Below are 27,166 nucleotides of genomic sequence, written 5' to 3' on the forward strand. Positions count from 1 at the left end.
AATCATTTAATAAGGATAATTCTAGAGTTAGTTTTTGTAATCTACTACTTGTGTTTTTTAATTCTACCACAAAATATCTTTGCACTACACTGTTAAGCCAAGAATGTGAAGAGAAACCAACCAACCAGAGAATATGTACATTTAGGCACCGTTGAAGAAAAAGACTCCAGTCCAAAAGAATCAGTTTCTAACCAGCTGGGGACACCTAACGAGGTGCAGTAACTGCACAACAGATTATTACACAACCTGAAAGTCAGCACAGCTTCCAAACTCTTACTATAAGAGTTGATTACATGACTATTTATATTATCATAGTAATTGGGGGCCCCGTCCTGTGTGAGTAGATTAATACACACACAGTGAAATCTGTTTTAAACTACCACACGAGACACTAGAAGAAAAAGTTTTAGCAGAAGTTCATTTAACTGAATGCTACCCAAAACTCAACTGAAACCTTGACGACACTGATGCAGCCTCAAACTGAGAAGACTATGAAAGTTTTACTATATATACACACACACACATAAAATATACATATTCATCATGAATGTGTCCATATGCATAAATCACTCTGGGTTTAATGAGGGATCTCCTCAGACTGGAGTGGTTCAGTGAAGGCTCTTCTTTTTTGGGGGTACAGGGATGGGTTGTGGGTCCTACTGACTTTGGGAAAGGGCGAGCAATAGAATGGTAAAATACTGTATACATAAGGAGATTTGAAATTCAATCCTGCCTCCATTTAAGCCATGACTCAGGATGTTTTAGTATAAAGGATAATGTAACCATTCATAGACGGCACATACTGTACCTACCAAATATCATACGGCTATATAATGAGCTTTGAAAGCAGAGTCCTATTTGCTACAATGCATGTAAAGACACATTTTAAATACCTCTTACTGATTTTTAATAATAAAGATGTTCAGACTAATGCTGGACCCACTGCCAAAACGTCCACTGACTTTAAAGGGCCAAGGTTTAACTCTAGATTATTAACTGGTCCATATTATTCACATTACAAAGAAGGAGCGAATAAGCCAAGTGAACCAAGAGATCTGCACTACATCACATCACCTAAGATTCATTTGGGGCTGCAGTCACCTCAGGAATCCCAATATAGGAACGAACATACTTTCAGTTTCAATTGTCCTTTCATGTTTCTATGAAGGTACGTCTACACTGCAGCTGGGGGTGAGCCTCCCAGTCCCAGCAGACAGAGACGAGTGTGATAAAAATAGTTCAGACCCAGAGCTTAGGCTTGGACATGGGCAGCTAGCCCAAGCCATCACCTGTGCCACAATGCTCACACTGCTATTTTTAGCACGCTCAAGCAGAGCTAATGCATGTCTGTCTACCCAGACTGGAAAGCATGCTCCCAGCTCCCATGTAGCCATAGTCCTTTAACTGCAACTTCGGATAACAAAAAAGAAAGATTCATCTCTTACTAACCTCTTTTTCCAATCCTGATTCTACAAAAAACAGTGAGCATCCACAGAAGTCATCTGAGTTACTACACGATGGTCTGCATTAAAATAGAAATAGGTTTTACAAAATGTATGCAATAAACTAACACAACAGAATGCAAAAATCGTATGTTTCAGGTTGGATTCCATGGTTCACATAGCCAATGGCTTGTTTATCACAGCATAATGTTTTTCTGAACAACTGGCAAAGCACTCTAAGAGCCTTTACATTTCAGCTATTGGCTCTCATGGTTTTGCACCAGTTTAGTCATCCCTTTGCTAGTATAGTTATCAGTGCAAAAGGAATCCAGTCTGAAACCTTCTTGGCTGGGTTAGAGATGATAGAGATGGATGATAGAGATGGGTTAGAGATGATAGAGATGGATGATAGAGATGGGTTAGCCTTCACCCTGCAAATACCTGCCATCTACTGGGGATGGTTTGAGTACAATTATGTCAGCCTTGCCATAACCCAGTAGAAGGGATGGATGGCTCCCTCCCAATTGAAATGATTCTATGTTTGTATAGATCATAGGAATTTCTATGTTAGAATTCATTTTAGAAGATATAAAATTCAGCCCTCATCCACTTTTTACAGATATACTGTGCCAACTTCTGTGCCTGCTATTAGCACTGATACTCCATGTACCTTCCATGAACCAGACATGGGAGTCATATCTGCAGTGCTCCCAGCAGTTACCCATGTGCTCCTGACCTCTGCCTACATGTGTGCCCCAGCTGCCTCACCCTCTGACCTTCCCACATTTCCTGTGACCTGTATTCGGCCCACTACTGTGTAATGTGCTGGGAGATGCCTAGAATAGTGAATGTGCTGGGACAGTTGAAATGTAGCATTGAACATTGGACATTATCTGTTTTCAGTTATAATTTCTTGTTTTCTCACAAATGAACATTTTTCTGTAACCTGAGAATTTCACAATGGAACTATATTATTAAGCTGCACTTTAATGCAAAATAATTCCCATTGTACTTATGTTAAAAACAAGCAAAATGGCACACAAGCAAACAAATTTTTCAGAGATGACATTTGCATCTAGCTTTAAAATTGAGAATGCAGGTTCTCTCTGGAGAAAAGCAGAGCTGCTTTTAAAATCTACAAAAACAATAAAAACATGACGCACTTAGTCGAACTGAGACCCTCAATGGTCGACATCATTTCATCATAAGTATCTTCTTCCATCCTTCCCTTCTGGGACGTATTTCTAAATATAGAGAGAAAGACACAGACGCTATTAACATCAAATCAATTTCTGGCTTATAAATGTGATGCATCTCTATTCAGACTTCCAAAATGTGCTGTAGAATATATGCACAGTGTAGATGTCACATACTGATATGATTATTCATCATTGTCACTTAATTACAAATCTCCTCAAAATATATCAAAACAACAACAAGATCTCCAAAATAAACCCAAGAAACTATTTAAACAAATATAAATAATTCCAATACTTCATTACACAATGAAGCCTAACTCAGGTCTTATTAAAGCAAAAATACAATTACCTCGTCAATTTTCTGGAAAATTTCAAACAAAACTTTTTTAAAACTATTGGGAACATTCTCATAGACTCATAGACTTTAAGGTCAGAAGGGACCATTATGATCATCTAGTCTGACGTCCTGCACAATGCAGGTCACAGAATCTCACCCATCCACTTCTATAACAAACCCCTAACCTATGTCTGAGTTATTGAAGTCCTCAAATTGTGGTTTGAAGACCTCAAGCTGCAAAGAATCCTCCAGCAAGCGATCCGTGCCCCATGCTGCAGAAGAAGGCGAAAAACCTCCAGGGCCTCTGCCAATCTGCCCTGGAGGAAAATTCCTTCCCGACCCGAAATATGGCGATCAGTTAAACCCTGAGCATGTGGGCAAGACTCACCAGCCAGCGCCCAGGAAAGAATTCTCTATCGTAACTCAGATCCCAATCCATCTAACATCCCATCACAGACCACTTGGCATACTTACCTGCTGATAATCAAAGATCAATTGCTAAATTAATTGCCAAAATTAGGCTATCTCATCATACCATCCCCTCCATAAACTTATCAAGCTTAGTCTTAAAGCCAGATATGTCTTTTGCCCCCAATCCTCCCCTTGGAAGGCTGTTCCAGAATTTCACTTCCCTAATGGTTAGAAACCTTTGTCTAATTTCAAGTCTAAACTTCCTAGTGTCCGGTTTATATCCATTCTCAAGTACTGCTAATACAAAAATAAAAAAGGAATGGCACACAAAAGTATACATTTCTCTAAAGTTACCCTCCCTCCTTACACAAACAGTATCTCACTTACTTTTCTATAAAAAGAAGGATATGGAGTCAGTGAGGAAATATGGGGCATCCAGAGTGACACAAGTACAGAAGTAAAAGGAGAAAGGAGGAACTCACTTGTAGTTTACAAGTGAAGAGGGACATAACTGTTCTTGTCTAGATCCATGCAGACTAACACAGAGAGAAATACACATTTAATGTAATACAACAGCTCTAGCAGATTAATTAGCAACAATCAAATTAATCATTCAAGACACAAATTATTTTGAAGGCAGTCTTTTGTCAAGATGAAAAATCTCTTTCTAGAGAAGTTTTCATGAGAAGTCTGAAATACCAAATTTGGTGTGGCTGGATATTCATGAGAGACATTAGCTGCAATATCCATCATTCAGAAAGAGTCAGCTCTAACTTAATAAAGCATAAGCGCTGCTAAGAAGCATCTTGTGATTAAATGCAACATTTAAAAACTGGACTTTACAAATTGTTCCACTGAAGATGAATATGAGGCCTGTATATGCAACCATGAGATATTTTAAATGTCTCAGACACCAGTTCATCTTGGAATGACGTACCCTGCTGGCTGGAGAACAATATAACAACCAGGGCCGGCTCCAGGCACCAGCTAAGGAAGCAGGCGCTTGGGGTGGCCAACGCATAGGGGCAGCATTCCGTCCGGTATCGGGGCAGCATGTCCGGGTCTTCAGTGGAAATTCAGAAACAGGTCCCTCATTCCCTCTCTTCCTCCTTAAGCTGCTGCCGAAGAGTAGGAGAGGGAGTGAAGGACCTGCCGCCGAATTGCTGCCAAAGAAGCAGTGCAATTGAGCTGCCGAAGTCCTGCCGCTTGTCTTTTTTTTTTTTTTTGCCACTTAGGGTGGCAGAAAAACTGGAGCCAACCCTGACAATAACTTCATCTAACAGAGTATGTATAAAGAAATGGCCAAAGCTTGCTATTGTGAATGAGAATAAAAAGGAGGTGTAGAATGACTACCAGGAAAAATTCTGTCACTGACAATTTGTGGGATGAGTATGTCACAGCAGAACACAAGTAGGGCAACCAGTAGGGAACAAGTAAACCATGCAGAGCTCAAAACTAGTTTTAAGATTTGCAAGCTCATAGAACCACTGTATTTGACTTCATTAAACAGGTCTAATTTACTACCGAAGTTATTCTTCAACCAAGATCCAATATTCTTCTTGCTAAACAGAAACAGGTACAGTGTATCTGAAATTGATCCAGAGTGAAAGCTCTCTGGGGCAGGTACTGTTTTACTACTTCTTTGTACAGTGCCTACCACAATAGGTCTTCCTGCCAACCAAGGGGTTTTTGGTTTTTTGTTTTAATAAAGTCACACAATTACAGTATGTCAAATTGTAATGGGACCGCACGGAACATAACAACGGTGCTGGACTTACCTATCTGAAGTCTTTTGACGACCTGTAGAATTCAATGGTATCTCCTAAACAAAAGGATTTGTGAGTGAGTTATACATTTCATAAACTAGAAAAAATATTTTACATGGCTGGTAAGAGAAAGCTACTTAGACACAGTGATACAGCACAAGTGGGAGGATCTCAGCTGACAACTCATACTGCAGCTCTTTGTTCCCCAGTAGGGAAGGAGACACAGAGGAGCTGCAGAGGTGTTGTGTTGAGCATTACATGGTATTTGATTAGCATATAAGTATGGGCTAGCTGAGAGCAAGATGCACCTCTTTCATTTACTTTTCAGGGCCAGAAGATCTAAGATTCAAACACCATACCATAATGTGGTGTTATGTAAGCAGTGAGGGGAAAAGAAGGATGCTTCAGAATGAGAGATGCTATCCTTCAGAGGAGACACTAAAGTGAGATCTCTTTTGGGTCTAGTGGGTCCTTAGATGAAAGTTAAGATCCAAAAAGGACAGAGGATAACTGTGATGCACTGGAAACAATATCACCTCTTTCAGTAAGATGAGCTTAATGGCTGATTTATTTATTTACAGTCACTACGCTACCATGGCCTGGAGTCAGCAAAGCACTTAATTAAAAAAGGCTGGACATCAATAGAATTTACATGTGCACTAAAGTTAGGCATGGACTTAATTACTTTGCAGAGTCAAAACCTAAACTTCTACCTTTAAAATCCTCTCTGAAATTCCAGGAGTACGAAAAGGAGAAGAAAAATTCCTGTTTCATTCTTCACGTTAGCACAGTCAAGCTAATTAAGGTTCACACTTAGAAAAGCAGTTGAGGCCCCCTCCAGACTGGGGCTACGTTTTAAATTGATCCAGAAACTGAAGCTGGTGCAGGATGCAGCAATCCTCTTGTTACGTGATTAACCTTTCCATTCATCCTGTGCTCTGTTATCTGCAGTGGCCTGTTCATTTCTGGGTTGATTCTATGGTGTGATTATATGATCACTGGTGTGTGTGTGTGTGTGTGTGTGTGTGTGTGTGTGTGTGTGTGTGTGTGTGTGTGTGTGTGTGTGTGTGTGTGTGTGTGTGTGTGTGTGTGTGTGTGTGTGTGTGTGTGTGTGTGTGTGTGTGTGTGTGTGTGTGTGTGTTGCCTTCCTGCTTCCTACTCCCTATTCCTGTTTTGCTTTCTGGTGCTATCTCCTTGAACTCAGTGTTTCTGTTCCTGCTTAAGGCTGTGTGCGCGCATAACAGTGGGTGTCACACCCACACCCCATGCAGGAATAAAAAAAAAGTGCCAATCCATCCATCACCTTTCTTTGTCTTCCACTTGGAGCTGAAGATTCACTGCTGACACTTCCTCTGTGGTTCAGGTGGGCAAAGGGCCTGGCTGCTCCCCAGGACTCCAAATAACGTGTCATACGGACAGAGGCTCGCATCTTCAGCCCGTCATTCACTCGTGTTTTAGGGAGATGATTATTCAACGTATGCTGTTTAGACTAAAAGTAAGAGACACACATTTACATATAAAAAAAGTTCACTGTGCTCTGAAGCTCTGTTGGATTTGTACCTGAGAGCCACACACACAACTATGGAGGACTTTGGTCTCCAGGGATATGGCACTACATATATCAGACAGAGTGCCATCCTTGATTCCCCATCTCCTGTCTTGTTAGAGTTTAGTTTAAGAAAATCATAACACACTGAATTGCTTGAGGTTCCCTGCTTGGAAAACTGCTCTGATTCAACCTTCTAGCTTTGTGGACCATGTGTAGCATCATCAGAGATCACAGACCCTTGCAGACAGATGAAGGGGTTTCCTCACTGTCAGAGGAAAGTCAAGGCTGGACAAGACCATAAGCATGAGGTCTTGGATACATGACACAGAGGGATCCACACAATGGTTGGGAGGAAGCTTAACAGAGTTCAACAAAGCCCTGGATTGCAACAGAGATTATGTCCTTCTGCCATGGATGTGTAGCAAAGGAACATATCAGCCTCATAACGCCCCTTCATGTGACCAAAAGCAGCTGACATTAGGAATAAATGGGGTAATAAAGTATCAGATCTTAAGACTGTGCACTGATGAATAATCATATCCTCACATTTTAGGCATCTCCAGGAGCACAAGAGCCATTTTAACGGAGGTATATCAAATCACGCTGATGAGTACACACACAGCATAGCATGCCAGTAAAAATCTAATCACAGAATAGTGTAAAGCACCCAATCACCTGCATGTCTGCACAGTATCGAGTCTGTAATTTAAAACAGCTAAAGAAGATCATTTGATTTGTTTTCTGCTAATTCTTTTTCTTTCCAATCTTTGGATACTTGGATTTAAAGGGAATTATGTGGCCTCATGATTCCTAATTACAGGGAAATAAAAATTTGCATACTGCTTCAAGCTATTATTAATCAATGAGATTGTACAGGGATCACTTGATGATTGCCCTGTTCTGTTCATTCACTTTGAAGCATCTGGTATTGGCCACTGTCGGAAGACAGGGAACGAAACTAGATTGACCTTTGGTCTGACCCAGTGTGGCCATTCTTATGTTCTTAGGGGTTCTTATGATTATTTGGAAGTTGTGAAAATAAGTAGCACACAAACAACTTCACCTCCCATAAAACTGGTGTGGGTGCAGGGGGGAGGGGAATATTAAATTCCCTTAGATATGTTATGTACCTTTTAAAAAAATAGCACATCTGACAACTGTGTTGTCTTTGTATACATATTATGATAATAAGTACTGGACACCAAGCACGCAAGACAAAAAGCAGGTTGTTACTTATTCAACATTTCATAGAATTTCTAACTCTCAGTTGTTCGCTGAACATACATTGATATTTTGTTCTCAGTAAAAAAAAAAAAAAAAAAAGCATGATTATGGTCAGAAATGTGATCTGTGAAAAGGGCATCTTTCTTACTCAATAGAGCAGTCATCCAGCTCTGTGTATTCTCAATCCTATCTGCTTGCCTTATTGATCAAGATAAAATTCTGCTCTGTTATATGTGTACCACCTTCATAGAAAGCAACGGCACTTACACAAGCAGAACTAAGGACATAATTTAGAGCTATGGAAGAGGGAATTCAATTCTACTCTATTCTGGCTGAGGTATTAACTGTAAACTAAATTTTAACTGCAGAATCTTTATTACTGATGATGCATACCTCTAACATTCTGTGGTGCCATTTTTTTTCAAAACACTTTTCAGAATACAAGTTTAATTGTACCATGGGTGGCAAACATCACATTCTTTAAATTACAAACAGTTTGAATGGCCTTTTCTGGCGGTATCGCTAAAGAGAGAAATTTGAAAAACTGCCTGTGATAGTCCATATCCCCATGTTCACCCTTTTTGCAAAACTATTTTGTAAAACGATTCTGTACAAAGCATGCCTTATGAGGTATCATTTGAAAACTCATAATCTGTTGGTCATTATTGTCCTGGTAAAATATGTATGGCAATATTGTATGTAAAGTTGCATGTCTACTGCTGACATTCCTGAGACGTGTTCCAATTTCATAAAAGCAGGCACAAACCAGTTCCTCAGAGACAAAAGGCAAACTGATGCCTCAGCCAGGTGTCAACAAAATTAAATGGACTATCATCCGGCTAAGTGGCCATTCTTTGGCAGGAAAAAGGGTGAGAGCAAGAAATGTACAGCTTGGCAAAGGAACAGCTGGAAGTTCCCATGCAATCAGACTTTCCATCACCTGAACCGCAGCTGGAGAGGATTTTCAAAGAAGAGAATTGCTATAAGAAAGAGGAGAAAACTCCCCAGATCTCTCCCTTCATCTCTACTCACAGCATCGACAACACTTGAAAGATAAAGGAAGCATCATCAGACTGGGGAGAGATCTTGGCTGAAAGATTCAGCCAGTAAGACTGCTGGAACATATAGTGACAGAGTCCATCCGATCCACCCTTCCCACACTCTTCAAATACATTCTGCAGTGACACGTAGCTCCTTGAAGCTGCCCACATTCCCTCCCTGCTCTAGTAGTAATGCCTAATGTAGCTAGCCACAGTAGAAACTAATGGGCCCCAGCTGGGGACTCAGACAGCTGTTTCACTCCCAGCATAAATTTCTTGCTCTCAAGGTACTCAGCTCAACCATGAGATACACCAACTGATAACTCCACCCCAAGGTGCATATAGATTTCAGCTGAGCTGGAGGAATGAGGGGGGAAAAAAAGAGAGGAAGTAACCAGAGCAGAGGGACCTACAAAGAAACAATTGCGGTGGGAGGAGGGGTCAAGAGAGAAGGTGGCTCCTAGCAGGTTTAAAAAGTTTCTGATGAATGCTCTAAGTGTCTGCCTGTACTGGTCTTGCTATTCATTTTTCTTATTTCTATCTGTTAAATGGGAATTTAATAGCAAACTTCAGCACCACAGTATGATCAGTGTTTGAAGAATGGCTTTCAGGGCTATTGATCCAGAATACAGAAATAAGTGAGTTATACATGGAGGTTATATAAAGCATCCTAGACAGGAAACCTAATCAAAACAACAAAGCAGATAACACAAGCTTCTTCAGAGTCTCTACTACCTGAGCCACAGAACTCCTATCGGGGAACATAAGAACAGCAAGAGCTGGGTTTCAACAGGAACAAAACTTTCATATTTCTGAGGGCATAACAAAGAAGGATCAGTGGTATCAGTCAACAAGGTCTGTGCATAAGAAAACACTACAGAAGCCGAGCTTTAGGCATATTACTTCCATAAGCAAAATGGCAAATGTTCACTCACAGTCATCCAGTTAATTAGCAGTTTTGCTATTAATTAACAGTTAGTTAATGTTTTGCTACCCTAGATGGATGCCTGTTCTGTCTGCAGGGCTGAGCCAGCCCTGACTGCACTAGCAAACCCAGGAAGCTCAGGATTGGCTGCAAAGGCACATAATCCACACTCAGGGAATCCAATGAAATACAGGAACTGGACTTCATTGCAATACACTTCACGAGCCAAACTCTGGATGTGACTAGCAGAGCCTAATCTCAGACAGTATTTCAGAAGTGCCCCTGAGTCTCTTCTTTTGATTCTTTATTTGCTTTTCATTAGAAAACTCTCAAAACTGTTAAACACCCAAGTGGTTTGTTTTGTTTGTTTATAGGTAGCCAGAGAAGAGCATGAACTATAGGGAGGAGAATTAGATGCATCCCTTTGTCTCACTTGTAACACTAGCACTTCATCCTGAAATGGAGTGTATCGGGGTAATATTGAAAGAGAGTGAATAGAGTGAACTATTGAGGAATGGCTGATGGTGATGAAGCCACAGTTTGGTGCTAATTCGGAGATTAATCACACTAGAGAACCCTTGTAGATGTGGATGTATTTTCCACTTCTGGCACACAAGAGGAGGATTGAGGAAGGCTTTAAGGAACAAAGAGGATCTCTGTTGGGCAGACAGTCTCAGTAGTTAACAAATATTCATGTGTGACCACCACCCTCGAACATCCCTTTCTAGGGACAGCAGTAATAAATGAATGTTTAATATTTGGCTACTGAGGTATCTATGGTGAAGCCACTTGTATATGCTACACTGAACACTAGATAAAACAAGCTTTCCTTCTGAGAGAGCGGGCAGATCAATTTAATAAGTATTTGCTTCAGGAGCTTCAGGCATTTTTTTAAATGGACTTTACTGCAAAGTTTTTCCTTTGAAATTCAGGATTATTATATAGTTTAGCTTTACGCAAAGCCTTTCTCCATAAACTGCTTTGCATGACACACACCTCCCCCCCAAATAATAGATAAGCATGCATTTTTGGCCCTCTCTAGTGGCTGGACCATGTAAGACATTTGTAAGTTTGCTACTGCCTTCAAGCTAATGGACTTTTAACTCAAACTGTACAGGCACATGCTTTTAGATCCAGCAGTCCTGCATTCAAACCACATACTCTCTCTCTCTTTCACACACACACACAATATTCCTGAACTAAAACACGCGCATATATATATATATTTTAAATGTAGACACATACCCTCGGGTCAATCACCAAGTAGGTTTTGATGTTCATTGCTTTAAGGTATGGGTCTCTCAGGTGTCCATTCCCTTCTTCCACTTCGTAAGCTTTGCCTAGGTGATTTAGTGTTGCTTCAGTGATGTGTACACGACTAGAGCGGGGAAAAGGAACAAAAGGCCTAAACATCTAGGGAAAGGTCAGTTTAAGCAACTCATTTACATTTCAATGGCCCCCGTTGACATGTCTGTGCTTTTCAACAGCTTTGGCAGACGACTCCAGGATACTGCCAGCAGTTCAAACAGCATTGTGATCCTTCATGGTACATTATACAATACAACTTTATTTGTGTTGCATCTTTCATAGCATGTGTATCCCAAAACGCTTCTTAGTACTAAGTAATACATGAAAGTAAATAGCAGAGGGATAGAGAAATTAAGAGGTGCAGGCAAGCAGAAGAAATATCGTCAATGAAGATTTGATGACTGACAAGGCAAAGAGACAGAGGAAGGTTGTTCTAGATGACAGGAGCGTCAAGAGAATGCTTGCTCTCTCTCTCTCTCTCACACACACACACACACACACACACACACACACACACACACACACACACACACACACACACCCCAATAGTTAAACTGTGTGGAGGGATGAGTCCTGTGCTAGACAGGCAGAGGGAATATCAGCAAAGTGGGTTAGAGCAAATCCATGGAAGGTTTAACAACAAGGAAGGCAATTCTGAGCATGTATTTTTTTCTGGAGAGAGCAATCAGAAGCACAGCAGCAACAGTGCAGGTCTCTGAACAGGATCTGCTAATACTCCCACGCATTCATTCTGATCACAAGCCTTGTCTTGAATATTTCGTTGCACTAGATAATCACAAGGAATCAGGTGTTTGTGCAACCCCTTTCTATAGAATTGCTCAATAAAAGACATTCCGAATAATTAAATGTGTTAATATAACAACAACAATAATGATCCTTTCACTTATATGCTTCTCTGTACCTATAGATTACCCTATTTTATAGATAGAGTAATTCAGGCAGAGAGAGCTTAAATAATCTGCCCAAGGTCACACAATTAATCAACTACAGAGCTGGGAAGAGAATCCAGTCACTGACTTTAAAATGGAATTTGTGAGAGAGTTCAGATGGCTCAGCTGATTGCAGCAAGAAATAGGTTAATGGCAGCTCCCCACTTGCTTTCCCTGCACATGTGCTCAACGGAAGGGTCGGAGACTGCTGACCAATCAGATTTCCCAGGAGGAAAGGTAGCTCTTTGGGACTCAATAGGCGAGAATGCCTTGGAGCAGGGAGGGCTGAACCCCGTCGTGGCTGCACTTAGCCCCATAGTGACTGGAGATGTTTCTGTTTTGTTTCCTGGCAACTGGTTTACGAGATTATTTTGTTGCAATCCTTACCTCAGCTGTAACCAGCCTAAGAGGACTTTCTAAAATGAAATTTTATAAGATGCCCTAATCATTATTATTTATGTCCAGTAACAACTGTAAAATGCTAGGTGACACCCAAAATTAACCAGGGCTTATTTAGAGACAGTCTCCCATTCAGCAAATTCTTTAGGGATTTCCAATATATTAGAACCATTCAAATACAACCTCTGTTAGACAGTATCTTGATTCAAGAGTTTGCTCGGCTGCATATTATGATTAACAGCAAAAGATGCTTTTTTTAAGCCTACACAATAAATGCAGCACACTTCAGACCTTGATGCAAGCACGTCTTCTCTCCTTCACTTAAATCCCATTGTAGAGTAAAGGTCAGTACCATAAAGGATATATTGTTTATAAGATTACAATCATCAGGTCACAACAAGAGCTGGTCATAAAAAAAGTTTTTCTAAATATTTAGAAACAAAAAAGGAAATGTTTCGACAATTTCTGAAATGATTAAAGGAGCTTTATTTGCTCATGGACGTTACTTGGGCCTCACTGAAAAATGGACAGGTATATAATGCCAACTGCTGCCTCAATGCCATTTTTGGTCATTTCCAGACGAGGGTAAATATACTGTCCCCTCCTCACCCAGCCTTGAAGGCAAACAGGTTACTCGCAGTAAGGATTGCAGGGCTGGGCCTAAACTAGTAAATGTTGCTTAAGTCAGCCTGTTCTTCAGATGAACAAAAAAAGCTATTAAGTTAAATTACAACAAGAGTGACATTTCAAAGGTTACAGTAAAACACTTTCTGATCTTTCAGATACATGCAGAAATGACCATCAGTAACCAGCTCAGCAACACCAAATGCTTTTAAAATATTATTCAGAAGCACAGAAAAGAAGTGAGGTCACATTACTATGGTACAAATAACTCTGCTCTAGGTCAGAAGCTCAGCCATTTTTCTATGGAAAGGTATTTGGGTGCACATCAATAAAATTTCACCAGTAAACTAAAAACTGAATACACCTGCAGATCATTTACAATGTCTATTACATTGTAGAGAGAAAAAAAATCAGATGGCAAAACAAAAAAGAAACATCACACCTTACAGTAAAATGAACAAACATGGTCAGTTTTGCATATCATTTTGTTATAGTGTGGGGTTTTCCAGTGCTCAATGTCTGCCTAACTGCTCCCAATGAAATAAAACTTCCATTGACTGCAGTGACAGCAAGCTTAGCCAACACTGTGTGCTTATGGGAATCTCACCCACGCTGTATTTTTTTCACAGGAGCTGTGTAGCAAGCAGCCTCTCTGTGAGGCCACACCATAACTCCTGTGACACAAAATGTCCCCTTCAGTCAAACAATGTAAATTATGAACTCAATGACGACCCAGTGCTAGGCAGTGTAGAAAGTGCAGTATTGCACGGTGCCATTTCGGCACAGGCAGGCCAACCTAAATCAGTCATAATATTTAACAGAGAGTTAAACATAAGCATGTAGAAGGGAACAGAGTCATCAAAGCTTTATAAAGTGGTTATGGTCCTAAAATTGACTGTAAAAATGCACCTTCTGATTCCCTCATTGTATTAAGAGTCATTCTAGCTCGCTTCACAGGGGGAAAAAAAAAACACTTTACAATTCTGTACCTCTGTTAGCACTGCAGAGTCAAGACAGCACACGAGCAGTGTGCTCGATTCTATTGTGGCTGGCATGTCACAGAGCCCAGCACAAAGGGGTCCTGCCCTCAGCTGGGGCATTTAGGTACTACTGTAATTCAAATAGTTAATAAAATGAGTGTGTGCAAGCCCAGGACATCTTTATTTGTTTTGTTTTATTTTTTAAAACAGCATTTGGGGTATTTTATAATCACAATTTCAAATATTACATATACTGCAACACAGAAAAACATTAAGTTGCTATTCTTTCTGAATAAGGGAAATACTAAACGTTTGTGTTTTAAAGAATATTTACATTTCATGTTATTTTTAGTAAGTATCTAAGATAGGCATCTTGAACCAATGGATAGAGCACTGCACTGGGAGTCAGGAGACCTATGTTCTATTCCCACCGCAACCCGGAGGAGCCAGAAGCAGACGATACCTGGAAGGCTGAGCCTCTCGAGGGACTGAAGCTCCTGTTCCGACGGAATAAGTCCTGAGACTTTACTGACTATGAATTTCTGGGGAGTGATACAATTGTTACTTGTTTTCAGTTTGCCCTTTATACATGCCAACTCCCACCCAGCGATTAAGTCCTTACAGCGACTGGCTATATTGGGACACCTGTCTGATTGCTGGATGTGCCACCAGACTCGTTCTGAAGAAGGAATAGGGTTGTGGGCTGTTCCTGCAAATCTCTCTGAAGTACTCTCCTTGCAGGTAGTACAAAAAACTGAATGGGCCTGGGCAGGGGAATACCAGTATGATAAATACGGGAAGGTATCTGAAGTTTGGTATTATTGCTGGGAAGCTAAGGGGGTCCCTCTTTTTGATATCCTTGGGATTGGGTATAACCTGCTCCTTTGTTTGGAAAATACTAAAGGGATTGGGAAAGAGGTAGGCTACCTTCCCCTTGAGGCCTGTGACCAAACCCTTCGGTTTGATATTGAGACTGGGACATTTCCCCCTGTGAATATTTCTGAGAATACCCAGAAACTCCCTTGACTCCTAGACAGGGCCTTTACTGTAAGGGCAACAGGCATTCTTTATCAAGGGAAATGGATCCCCTCGTTTCTCCCGCTGGGCCCCGTGAATAGTACTCATACCTTTTATATGGATGTTTATTCTGGCATTGTGTTGCCTCACTCATCCCTTCAAAAAATGTCTGGATGCCCACAGCCCATGGGATTGCTTGCAAGTTTTACAGCTAATTTGTTTGCTGTTATGTATTGTGGGGGCATCCTAAATGCTACCCATGCCCTAGTAAGCTTAAATATCTCCCATTGGAGGTGCCAAGACCGCATGGTAGGTACCCCCCAGCAGTGGGATGTATTAGTGACCCAACGCCACACAGTCGTGGGTAATACCCTTACCCTCTATTTAGAGACCCCTGGCTTGTATTTTATCTGTGGCCATAGCGCCTACAAAGCTCTCCCTCCCGGCTGGCGGGGTCAGTGTGATGTGGCCTGGGTATTGCCTGATGTTCAAATTAACACCACGTTAGATTCTAGTCAGATCCTCAACCTGGGAAGCTATTCTCACAAGCTTTTTACCCCCTCCATAAGGACTAGAACCAAGCGCGCCGAGAATCCCTTAGTTGCTAGGCAGACAGGATTTCATTCCTTTGTCCGTGCGTTCATTCCTGGGTTGGGGGTAGCTGAACTAGAGAGAGCAGTTGTAAATATTTCTACAGAGCTTGAAAAAGCAGCTAATGCATCAATAGACGCTTTTCAAAAGTTGCAACGAGAGATTGATGAAATAGCAGAAGTAGCTATGTAAAATAGACGTGTGCTAGATGCCATGAATGCTGAATTAGGGGGGGCTTGTGCTTGCATAGGCGAAAAATGTTGCTTTTAGGTTAATCACTCTGGCTTAATTGAACAGGATTTACAGGCTATTAAGAACGCTGCTGTTGTTTTTCAGCCTGTATCTCTTGATCACACCTTTAATTTTGAGGACCTTCTCCCAGACCTTGGGTCCTGGTTTACTGGTCTTTTCCGTACGATTGTTAAATGGATTATTTTCTGTCTGTTCTTCCTATGTATTGTTTGGATAGTAATACAATGCGCAAAATGTCTGTATAATGCTGTAACCAAAGGCTCTGCTGTCCGTAAGACAACTCAGTACCTGTCTCTTCAGGTTGATCGTAAATTATGTAACGGACCTGGCAATCTGGGCTTGCCAGGCCCGAAGGGGGGATTGTGAAAGCTGGCTGACCCCCCTTAATAGACTACAAGCGGCCAGTAGGTGGGCGGGGAGTGAGTACTGCTCATGGACACAGTAGCCTGAATTTTTGCACTCTCTCTTCCTCTGCCTCAAAGCAGGAAGATCCTGCTCCAAACCAGTTAGATCTACTTAGATAAAGGGAGCATGAGATTTTACACTTACCAATCAAGAATTAACACGCAAGGGTCTTTGTCTGAATGTGTATAAAAGGTCTGTGAAACTTGTGGAAGACAGAGTCTTTTGTACCAAGGTACAGGCTCTTCTTTTTCTGCAGAATAAAGCATTTTTTCCTTATCCCTGTCAGGCTGTTACTTGGCTCTCAGCTAGGCAGACCCGATATTTCGGTAACATTTCTGAATAAGGGAAATACTAAATGGTTGTGTTTTAAAGAATATTTACATTTCATGTTATTTTTAGTAAATATCTAAGATAGGCATCTTGAACCATGGATAGAGCACTGCACTGGGAGTCAGGAGACCCATGTTCTATTCCCAAATTCCATACTGCCCTGCTGTGTGACATCAGGCAGGTCACTTTACACCTCTGCTTCAGTTTCCCCACTATAAAAATACATAAACATGCTTACTACCTTCCTTTGTAAAGTGCTTTGTGATCTATAGATAGAAAGTGTTATTATTATTATTATTATTAATTATCATTATTATAGACAAACTACACACAAACCTACTGTTTATACATCATAAGGCTGCATTTTTATCTTGGTTTTCTGGAGCTCTCTCTAAATAAATGTATCACTAACATTTGATTTAAATCATCAGTAGAAACACTAAGTAAGTATACAGCCTTCTATTGCCTACAGAAGCTGTGTATGTGTTTTCATCTAAATTTACAAACACATATATATCTTTATGTACAACTTGAATCAAGTCAGTCAGCATACAACAGAACAGTTTCATAGATGCAAGGAAGGTCAAGAGCTATATAAGAAGCATTTACTCACTGAAGATAAGAGTTCTATGGATCAGGTGAGAAATTATCAAGAGACAAACATTTTTCAAAGTAGAAGTGAACAGACATTTTTGCCCATTTCAAACCTTCATTGATTAAAATAAAGGCAGCAGCACAGTTATGGATTCCAGGCCCAACATAATATAATGAAATATTGAAATAATATAAAAATTATCATTGTGGAACTGAAGAAGCAGCCAAAACAAACATTCTTACCCAGGTATTCCTGAGGATTCCATACGATTAGCTAAGGAAACATCATGAGACCACACATCATACTGCCATTTCCGGAGTCCAATCACGCCACAAAGTACATTCCCAGAATGGATACCAACTCTCATACTGATGTCCACTCCAGTGGCTTCTTTCACTTGTCTTAGGGGGGAAGGGAAGAGGGGAGAAAAATCAGAAAAGCTAACTGCCCCACATATATACATTACTTACTGAGGTTCGATTTACTCCACTCAACAAAAAGCAGATGTGAAACTTAGAATTGCTGAACACAGGAGGGAAAAATGTGGTGATTTATTAAAAGTATCCAAAGATTTTATGGAGACTTCCTCTGATTTGTGCATCTGAAGCTTTTCTAATTTTATTGCATAAAATAATACCATTACTATGGTCTCCCAAATAAAGGGTAGACAAATGGACTGATTCTCAGCTCATGGCACAGTGATTCAGCGTAGCAATTAAGATTAGAATACACACAAGGCTTAGTTTCATAATGAAAAGAAACATGAACTTAGGATGGGACCGTCAAAGCCATAGGAAGTGGTCTAACTCTCCTCCTACTAAAGTCAATGGGTACAAAGTTAGACCAACTTTTGGCTATCCCTTGGCACTGACACAGCTAAAATGTACAAGAAAGGAGAATTAAATCTTTGGAATTTAAATATAATTTACACACAAACAAACCATTTTTGTGTTATTTGGATGTTAGGCTGCGGCTAGAGTTTAAACCTTGTGAAATATTCTTAAATATATGTCCTTTCTATTTATGCTAGAGTTAATAGAGGCTGTAGGTGGTCTCACGACAGTATTTGAAAGAGTTGGCAGTAATTTCAGTTGTCCTAGCCAACTTTGTTCTCTTTAATATAAGCAACAGCATAGCTTAATTACCTTCACCACTGAAATTTAAGCCTAAACATGAGATGATGCTGGAATGTAATAAGCAGTCAATCCATTCGTACTGTGTAACCTTAGAATGAAACATTACAGAATCCCACATTATTGTGGGGATGGAACCATACCTTTGCATTACCACCTTGACACCTGACCTTGCACTCTTTGTGCACCCAAATCTGCATTCCTTCTGCACACAAGGAATGCAAAATCAGGCCTGGTACACTACTCTTCTCCTCCTCAATACATTTTGTGTGCTAAGCAATAGAAATAATAAAAGGGTGGTGACTGCTCCTAGATGTGTGGAAACAACTTTTTGTAAACAAAAAAACAAAACAAAAAAAGGCTTGTCTACACAGCATTGTCAAAGTGCATTAGACGGGTGTGATTTGTAGTGCACAACACATCAGAGTGCTTTAACTGCCCTGTGTAGATCCTGCTTGCATGCTCTAAAAGGTGTCTAGTTAACGTAGACCCTCCAGCAGGGTCTACATGGGGCAGTTTACAACAGGTCAGAGTGCTTTATAAATTACACCTCTCCGATGCACTTTACTGCACTAGGCAGACGAGCCCAAAGGAATACTAACACCATCAAGCAGACTTCACACTTTTTGATTTTATGGATTTATGATAAATCATGTATAACTAAAAATAATAAATTGGCCTCAAAGTATTTCATTCAGCATTTTATTCTCTTCTGATTTCATCTCCTTTCTACATAAGCCATGGAGACCCATGATGTTCTGCTCTCATAATAGATATTTTGTTCATAGAAAAGAGGTTGGAGCCATTCTCACATGACACATGCAAAATGAAATAGCATAGGTGATACAATAGTTAGTGAATGCATTCTAGACTGTCCACACAAAAGACTAAGAATGATCTTACCCAAAAAGAAAAAAAAATCCCAGCCCTACATTTCTAAGGTGCCTGTTTATTTTCTGAGTGTCTATAAGTTAAAAAGTCCTTTTTAAACAATACATACTTTATAGCTTCACACATGTCAAGTCCCATTTTCACACAGTTCCGGGCATGAACCGGTAAGGACACAGGTAGGCCTGAGACACAATAATAACAGTCCCCCAAAATTTTTATTCTCATGCATTCATTTTCCTGCAAAATAAAGAGAAAGAAACATAACAGGAAAAAGCACTGCTTATATGCATCAGTACATACCCAGAGTACATAACATAGGAGACATCACTTATCAATGTCATTCTGAGAAAAGTTAGGCCCCATTTAATCCTGGTTGAAGCAACAAAACAATTTCCCTCCTTCTACATTCAAAACCCAAAGGGGTTTGTGAGTGATGTTTCTTGTCACCTGCTTCACTCCTGAGTGTTACCGAAACCAAAAATAAAATTAAACCAGAAAGAAGTCAGTGAGATGGCTTTATTACTTATGGGGCTACTCCAGTTATGTAGTCCTGCATAATTGTCATGGAATTTACCACCAGATGGACAAAATCTGCTAGTCTGCCATTTTACCATAGTTTTTCGTAAATTGGAAGCCAATAATAAATTACTTGCCCTGACTGAAGCATTTTGCAAGGCTGCTCTAGTGGATAAAGCACTGTGTGTTGTCACCAGACCTGCCAAAGCTTGGGGAAGGAACCAGGGGTCTGGATATTCAGCCCAACAGTTTACTGAGGATGTTTGCAGTTGCCTGAAGAGAGAAGCCAGCAAGAACCACAATTTTGATACTTCTAGCAATAGAACAGCAATGCAATTTCACAAGAGAATGCCCGCCTGCCAACTGCAGGATGGAAAGGGACAGTTACCTGTTCCGTAACTGGCGTTATTTGAGATGTGTTGCTCGTGTCTATTCAACAGTAGGTGTGCATGCTGCCGTGCTCGACATGTGCACCGGTGCCGGAAGTTTTTCTCTTAGCAGTACCTGTACTGGGGGAGCACCGCAGCGACTCCTGGAATGGCGCCTGTATATCGTGCTATAAGGGGGACCGTGCGCTCCCCACACCCTTGGTTCTTTCTTGACGGACAACTCCGACAGAGGGGAAGGATGGTGGGGTGTGAAATAGACATAAGCAACACATCTCAAAGAAGGCCAGTTACGGAACAGGTAACTGCCCTTTCTTCTTCGAGTGATTGCTCATGTGTATTCCACAGTAGGTGATTCCAAGCCATACCTGTTGGAGGTAGGAGTTCACGATAGGCTGGGACAGAGTACCGCCCTGCCAAACCCGGCATCATCCCTAGACTGGGAGACGATCGCATAACACGAAGTAAATGTGTGAACAGAGGCCCAAGAGGCTGCTCTACAAATGTCTAGAATAGGGTCATGTGCTACATTGGCAGCTGATGAGGCCTGAGCCCTCGTAGAGTGTGCCCTGACGATCGATGGCGGGGGAACCCCTGCCAGGTCATAGCACGTGCATATGCACGAGGTGATCCATCAGGAAAAATGCTGGGTGAAGATAGATTGCCCTTTCACCTGCTTGGCCGAGGCAACAAAAAGTTGCGAAGATTTCTGGAATGGCTTGGTCCAATCCAGATAAAAGGCCAGCGCTCTACATACATCTAGCGTATGGAGGCAGCATTCCTCATTGGAAGAATGGGGCTTAGGGCAGAGAAGAAAGATGCTCTGTTCTATACGGAAGGCAGAGACCACCTCCGGAAGGAACGCCGGTTGTGGGCAAAGCTGGACTTTGTCCCTGTGGAAGACCATGTAGGGAGGTTCCAAGGTCAAGGCCCTGAGCTCCGAGACACGTCAGGCCAACGTGATCACTACAAGGAAGGCTACCTTCCATGAGAGGTAAGACCATGAACACATGGTCAGGGGCTCAAAGGGAGGACCCGTGAGTCGGGACAAAACTAGGTTCAGGTCCCACTGCGGCACAGGGGGTCTAGCGTATGGGAATGAACAGTCAAGGCGCCTCAGGAAATGGGAAGTCATAGAGTGGGAAAAGACCGAGTACCCTTGCACCAGCGGGTGGAAGGCCGATATGGCCGCCAAATGTACCCTGACGGAGGTGGGTGCCAGTCCCTGAGTCCTAAGGGACAGAGGTAGTTCAGGACAAGCTGGAGAGGTGCGGAGGAAGGGGAGACTCCCCACTCACTCACCCACTTGGAGAACCTGGACCACTTCGCCACGTACATCTGGCATGCGGATAATTTCCTAGTTTCCAGGAGGATTCACCTTACCTGCTCCGAACATCTGCATCCTCATCTAGCCAGGGAGGCAGCTCAAATTTTGTGCATTTTTGCATTTCTTTGTGAAATTAAAATCACTCCAATTTTCCTGACATTTCTGCACCATTTTGTAAGAAAATTGGTTTTGCTTCAAAAATTAGTTTGGAAATGTTTGTGCAGCCATATTACTGGTCTCACAAAATATCATAAAAACATCAGGGTGATTTACTGTGTTAAATGAAAACAGCCAAAACAACATTGAGGAAAGTTTAATTAAAACATTTCCACAATTTTGTGAAGTCCAAAATACGTATGTATTCAGCTGAGCTTTCATATTGACAGGTGCTAATCACAGGACATAAGGTAACCTGTAAATTATATTAATAAATCCGCTGTAGAGTATTTTGAGATTATTTTTATGAAATACTGTACAAAAATAAATTATACTGTTTTATAAAGACAATTCAGTTGTTACTTTTTCTGAACCTAAAGAACCGTTACAAACAATGCCCATAGTTATCCTTTCAATTCACTTTCATTAAAAAAATCCATTTTTATTTTACTTATTTTATATATTTTTATCCTGTGGCATAAAAAACCCATGCAACTGAAATAACAGTTGTATCAAACCATGTGGTCATAAGCCATGTGTCATACAAAAATGTAGCTCTAATAAGAAGGTTAGTATGACCCTCTTATTCTCCAGAGCTTGCAAAGCTGTAATTACAACTCAACTCCTGGAAATACTATATGACAAATTAGAAGTGTGGGAAAAGATAATTTATTGTTTACAAGGCTTTAATGTATGCTGTTTTAGCACAAGGGATATAGTACATTCAACAATCTAATTTGCCCACATCCATCAAGATTTAATTTAATATTTTGTTAAGGAGTCTTCTCTTTCAATTATTTATAGCATAATTACACAATACTTTAACAGCAGCATAATCCCCTATTCTAGAATTTACAACTTCTCCTGCTTACTTTCCAGAAAGCTCTAGAACTTTACAAACTAAATGAGATTTTTCCAACCCCATTAAATTCTTCTATGCTTCAGTTAGTTACCTATACCCAAATATGCTCAGTTTATAAATCAAACTACAATCTCCAAAAAAAATCAAGGATTGGGAGTTCTGAAAGCCAGGCTTTGTTCTTTCCTTATTCTTCATCAACAATAAATTTCTAGAACCAGAACTTGGCTGGCATTTACTTCTTGTACATTACAGGACAAAATAAAATACAACTTTACTCTTTTGAAGCTATGTTAGCTCCATAACACTGACAATAGGCTCTAGACATTTTGCCGCCCCAAGCACGGAGGGTCCACTGAAGAAGCAGGACTAGCGGACCCTACGCAGGCAAGCCACCAAAGGCACCCTGCCTGCCGCCCTAGCGGCGACCAGCAGAGCGCCCCCCGCAGCTTGCAGCCCCAGGCAAGCGCTTGGAGCACTGGTGCCTGGAGCCGCCCCGATCATTAGACAGACTCAACAGCTTTCCATCCAGTCCATGACAAGAAGATGTAAGTGGCACAGCTTTAAAGGAGTTGCCACAGTTAGCTGAATAGCAGACCAGGGAGATGTCAGAGCTAGCCAGGAACATAGCAGTTCCTAGGCACGTTAAGCACATTCTATGCTACAGTTTTAAGTTCTGGTCATCAGGATGTTTGATAAACACCTCTTTATTTACAGACATGATTATCAACTATGCAAGTTAGGGCAAGAAGTCATTTGCATACATTCTCCAGACTTCTGAGCCTTCAGTTTTAATAGGGATGTTCTTGCTGGACACTGCAATCCACATTTTATAATTTGTTCCATATCTATCATAGGTACAGATAGAAAGTAATGAGAACACTGGCAGACAGCCCATACCATCACAAGCAGTATTTTTACCAACATAGTTTCCCTTTAGCTATATTAATTTGATGTTTTTGGCACAATATTCAAAGATAGATTGTTCTGAAATTCTTTACCCATTTGCTTCATAAAAGTGTATCAAAAGCAGATGTTACAATGATTCACTCTGCCAGCCTAAGGTCAAACTGTATATATGCAAACGATTTATTACAGAGAAAACAGGACAAAATATTCTATAATGTAACTCAATCGCTACATTATATTGCAAATATGATTCCATTCTAAAAAAAATTAATCAAATAGCACAAACTCCTTTTTCATGCTACATGGTCTCTGGCATGGTTTTTTTTATATTGTACAGTTCCCAATGTTTAAATATTATTGCTGTATTACATAACTAAAATATCCCAATAGTTTGCACTTCATACAGTGTTCTTTAAAGGACTTCAAAGCATTTTAGAAATGTTAAGGAATTCAGCATCACAACACCCTGTGAGGTATTGCAGATAAGTGTTACTGCTCCCATTTTCCTGGTAGGTAAACTGAAACACAAAGAGTTAGGGAACTCACCTAGAGTCCCAAAGTGATTCAGTAGAAGAGCTGAAAGTAAAATCTCAGCGAGCCAGCCTGGTTTTATAACCCTCCTCCTGCCACTCAAACAGCTTTCCTGGTTCTTTTAGAGATTTTTAAATCAATTTTGCCTTTTGCTGGGGTTTTTACTAGCAGGTCAAGCAGACTATCCCATGGATACTTCCTACCCTGTGTTTTGCATCAGCCAGACTTCCCAAATGCAGGAGAACTGACTCCCAGGAGCTTGGAGCTAGTTGTTTTCTAACAGTGGCATTTAGCCCCATTCACATAATGAAGAGCAACGCTTACCTTTGCAATTTGATCAAACTTCCCAAAGAGTTCATTCAGCATTACTACCAGCTCCTTCGGAGAGCAGTCGCTAGCCAGACGAGTGAATCCTACAATGTCTGCATACAGGATGCTGGACAAGGACATACTATTTAGTCACATTTTAATTATTCATAGATTCATAGACTCTAGGACTGGAAGAGACCTAGAGAGGTCATCGAGTCCAGTCCCCTGCCCTCATGGCAGGACCAAATACCGTCTAGACCATCCCTGATAGACATTTATCTAACCTACTCTTAAATATCTCCAGAGATGGACATTCCACAACTTCCCTAGGCAATTTATTCCAGTGTTCAACCACCCTGACAGTTAGGAACTTTTCCGTAATGTCCAACCTAAATATCCCTTGCTGCAGTTTAAGCCCATTGCCTCTTGTTCTATCATTAGAGGCTAACGTGAACAAGTTTTCTCCCTCCTCCTGATGACACCCTTTTAGATACCTGAAAACTGCTATCATGTTCCCTCTCAGTCTTCTCTTTCCCAAACGAAACAAACCCAATTCTTTCAGCCTTCCTTCATAGTCATGTTCTCAAGACCTTTAATCATTCTTGTTGCTCTTCTCTGGACCCTCTCCAATTTCTCCACATCTTTCTTGAAATGCGGTGCCCAGAACTGGACACAATACTCCAGTTGAGGCCTAACCAGCACAGAGTAGAGTGAAAGAATGACTTCTCGTGTCTTGTTTACAACACACCTGTTAATGCATCCCAGAATCACGTTTGCTTTTTTTGCAACAGTATCACACTTTTGACTCATATTTAGCTTGTGGTCCACTATGACTCCTAGATCTCTTTCTGCCATACTCCTTCCTAGACAGTCTCTTCCCATTCTGTATGTGTGAAACAGATTGTTCCTTCCTAAGTGGAGCACTTTGCATTTGTCTTTATTGAACTCCAGTTTACTTCAGACCATTTCTCCAATTTGTCCAGATCATTTTGAATTTTGACCCTGTCCTCCAAAGCAGTTGCAATCCCTCCCAGTTTGGTATCGTCTGCAAACTTAATAAGCGCACTTTGTATGCCAACATATAAGTCGTTGATGAAGATATTGAACAGAGCCGGTCCCAAAACAGACCCCTGCAGAACCTTACTTGTTATATCTTTCCAGCAGGATTGGGAGCCATTAATAACTACTCTCTGAGTATGGTTATCCAGCCAGTTATGCACCCACCTTATAGTAGCCCCATCTAAATTGTATTTGCCTAGCTTATCGATAAGGATATCATGCGAGACCATATCAAATGCCTTACTAAAGTCTAGGTATACTACATCCACCGTTTCTCACTTATCCACATGACTTGTTATCCTATCAAAGAAAGCTATCAGATTGGTTTGACATGATTTGTTCTTTACAAATCCATGCTGGCTATTCCCTATCACTTTACCACCTTCCAAGTGTTTGCAGATGATTTCTTTAATTACTTGCTCCATTATCTTCCCTGGCACAGAAGTTAAACTAACTGGTCTGTAGTTTCCTGGGTTGTTTTTATTTCTCTTTTTATAGATGGGCACTATATTTGCCCTTTTCCAGTCTTTTGGAATCTCTCCCATCTCCCATGACTTTCCAGAGATAATAGCTGGAGGCTCAGATACCTCCTCTATTAACTCCTTGAGTATTCTAGGATGCATTTCATCAGGCCCTGGTGACTTGCAGGCATCTAACTTTTCTAAGTGATTTTTAACTTGCTCTTTTTTTATTTTATCTTTTAAACCTACCCCCTTCCCATAAGCATTCACTATGTTAGACATTCCTTCAGACTTCTCAGTGAAGACCGAAACAAAGAAGTCATTAAGCATCTCTGCCATTTCCAAGTTTCCTGTTACTGTTTCTCCCTCCTCACTGTGCAGTGGGCCTACCCTGTCCTTGGTGTTCCTCTTGCTTCTAATGTATTGATAAAAAGTCTTCTTGTTTCCCTTTATTCCCATAGCTAGTTTGAGCTCATTTGTGCCTCTACCTTTCTAATCTTGCCCCTGCATTCCTGTGTTGTTTGCCTATATTCATCCTTTGTAATCTGACCTAGTTTCCATTTTTTATATCACTTCTTTTTATTTTGTAGGTCATGCAAGATCTCGTGGTTAAGCCAAGGTGGTCTTTTGCCACATTTTCTATCTTTCCTACCCATCGGAATAGCTTGCTTTTGGGCACTTAATAGCGTCCCTTTGAAAAACTGCCAACTCTCCTCAGTTGTTTTTCCCATCAGTCTTGATTCCCATGGGACCTTACCTATCAGCTCTCTGAGCTTACTAAAATCTGCCTTCCTGAAATCCATTGTCTCTATTTTGCTGTACTCCCTTCTACCTTTCCTTAGAATTGCAAATTCTATGATTTCATGATCACTTTCACCCAAGCTTCCTTCTACTTTCAAATTCTCAATGAGTTCCTCCCTATTTGTTAAAATCAAGTCTAGAACAGCTTCCCCCCTAGTAGCTTTCTCAACCTTCTGAAATAAAAAGTTGTCTGCAATGCAGTCCAGGAACTTATTGGAGAGTCTGTTCCCCGCAGTGTTATTTTTCCAACATATATCTGGATAATTGAAGTCCCCCATCACCACCAAATCTTGGGCTTTAGATGATTTTGTTAGTTGTTTAAAAAAGCCTCATCCACCTCTTCCACCTGGTTAGGTGGCCTGTAGTAGACTCCTAGCATGACATCACCCTTGTTTTTTACCCATTTTATCCTAACCCAGAGATTCTCAACACTTCCATCTCCTATGTCCATCTCCACCTCAGTCCAAGTGTGTACATTTTTAAT

General features: G+C 40.8%; 1 protein-coding gene across 1 annotated transcript in view; it reads right to left on the bottom strand.

Annotated features, from left to right (window-relative positions):
• Positions 1 to 27,166, bottom strand: part of ADCY7 (adenylate cyclase 7) — a 119,478-nt gene that overhangs the window by 16,759 nt on the left and 75,553 nt on the right. The window contains 9 exon segments of the mRNA XM_030582267.1: positions 1,450 to 1,522; positions 2,606 to 2,686; positions 3,872 to 3,925; positions 5,168 to 5,211; positions 6,459 to 6,644; positions 11,139 to 11,271; positions 17,587 to 17,745; positions 19,478 to 19,605; positions 24,377 to 24,488. Coding sequence (XP_030438127.1) covers positions 1,450 to 1,522; positions 2,606 to 2,686; positions 3,872 to 3,925; positions 5,168 to 5,211; positions 6,459 to 6,644; positions 11,139 to 11,271; positions 17,587 to 17,745; positions 19,478 to 19,605; positions 24,377 to 24,488 — 970 coding nt within the window.

This window comes from Gopherus evgoodei, chromosome 12 (assembly GCF_007399415.2).
Source record: "Gopherus evgoodei ecotype Sinaloan lineage chromosome 12, rGopEvg1_v1.p, whole genome shotgun sequence".
Classification (NCBI taxonomy): domain Eukaryota; kingdom Metazoa; phylum Chordata; order Testudines; family Testudinidae; genus Gopherus; species Gopherus evgoodei.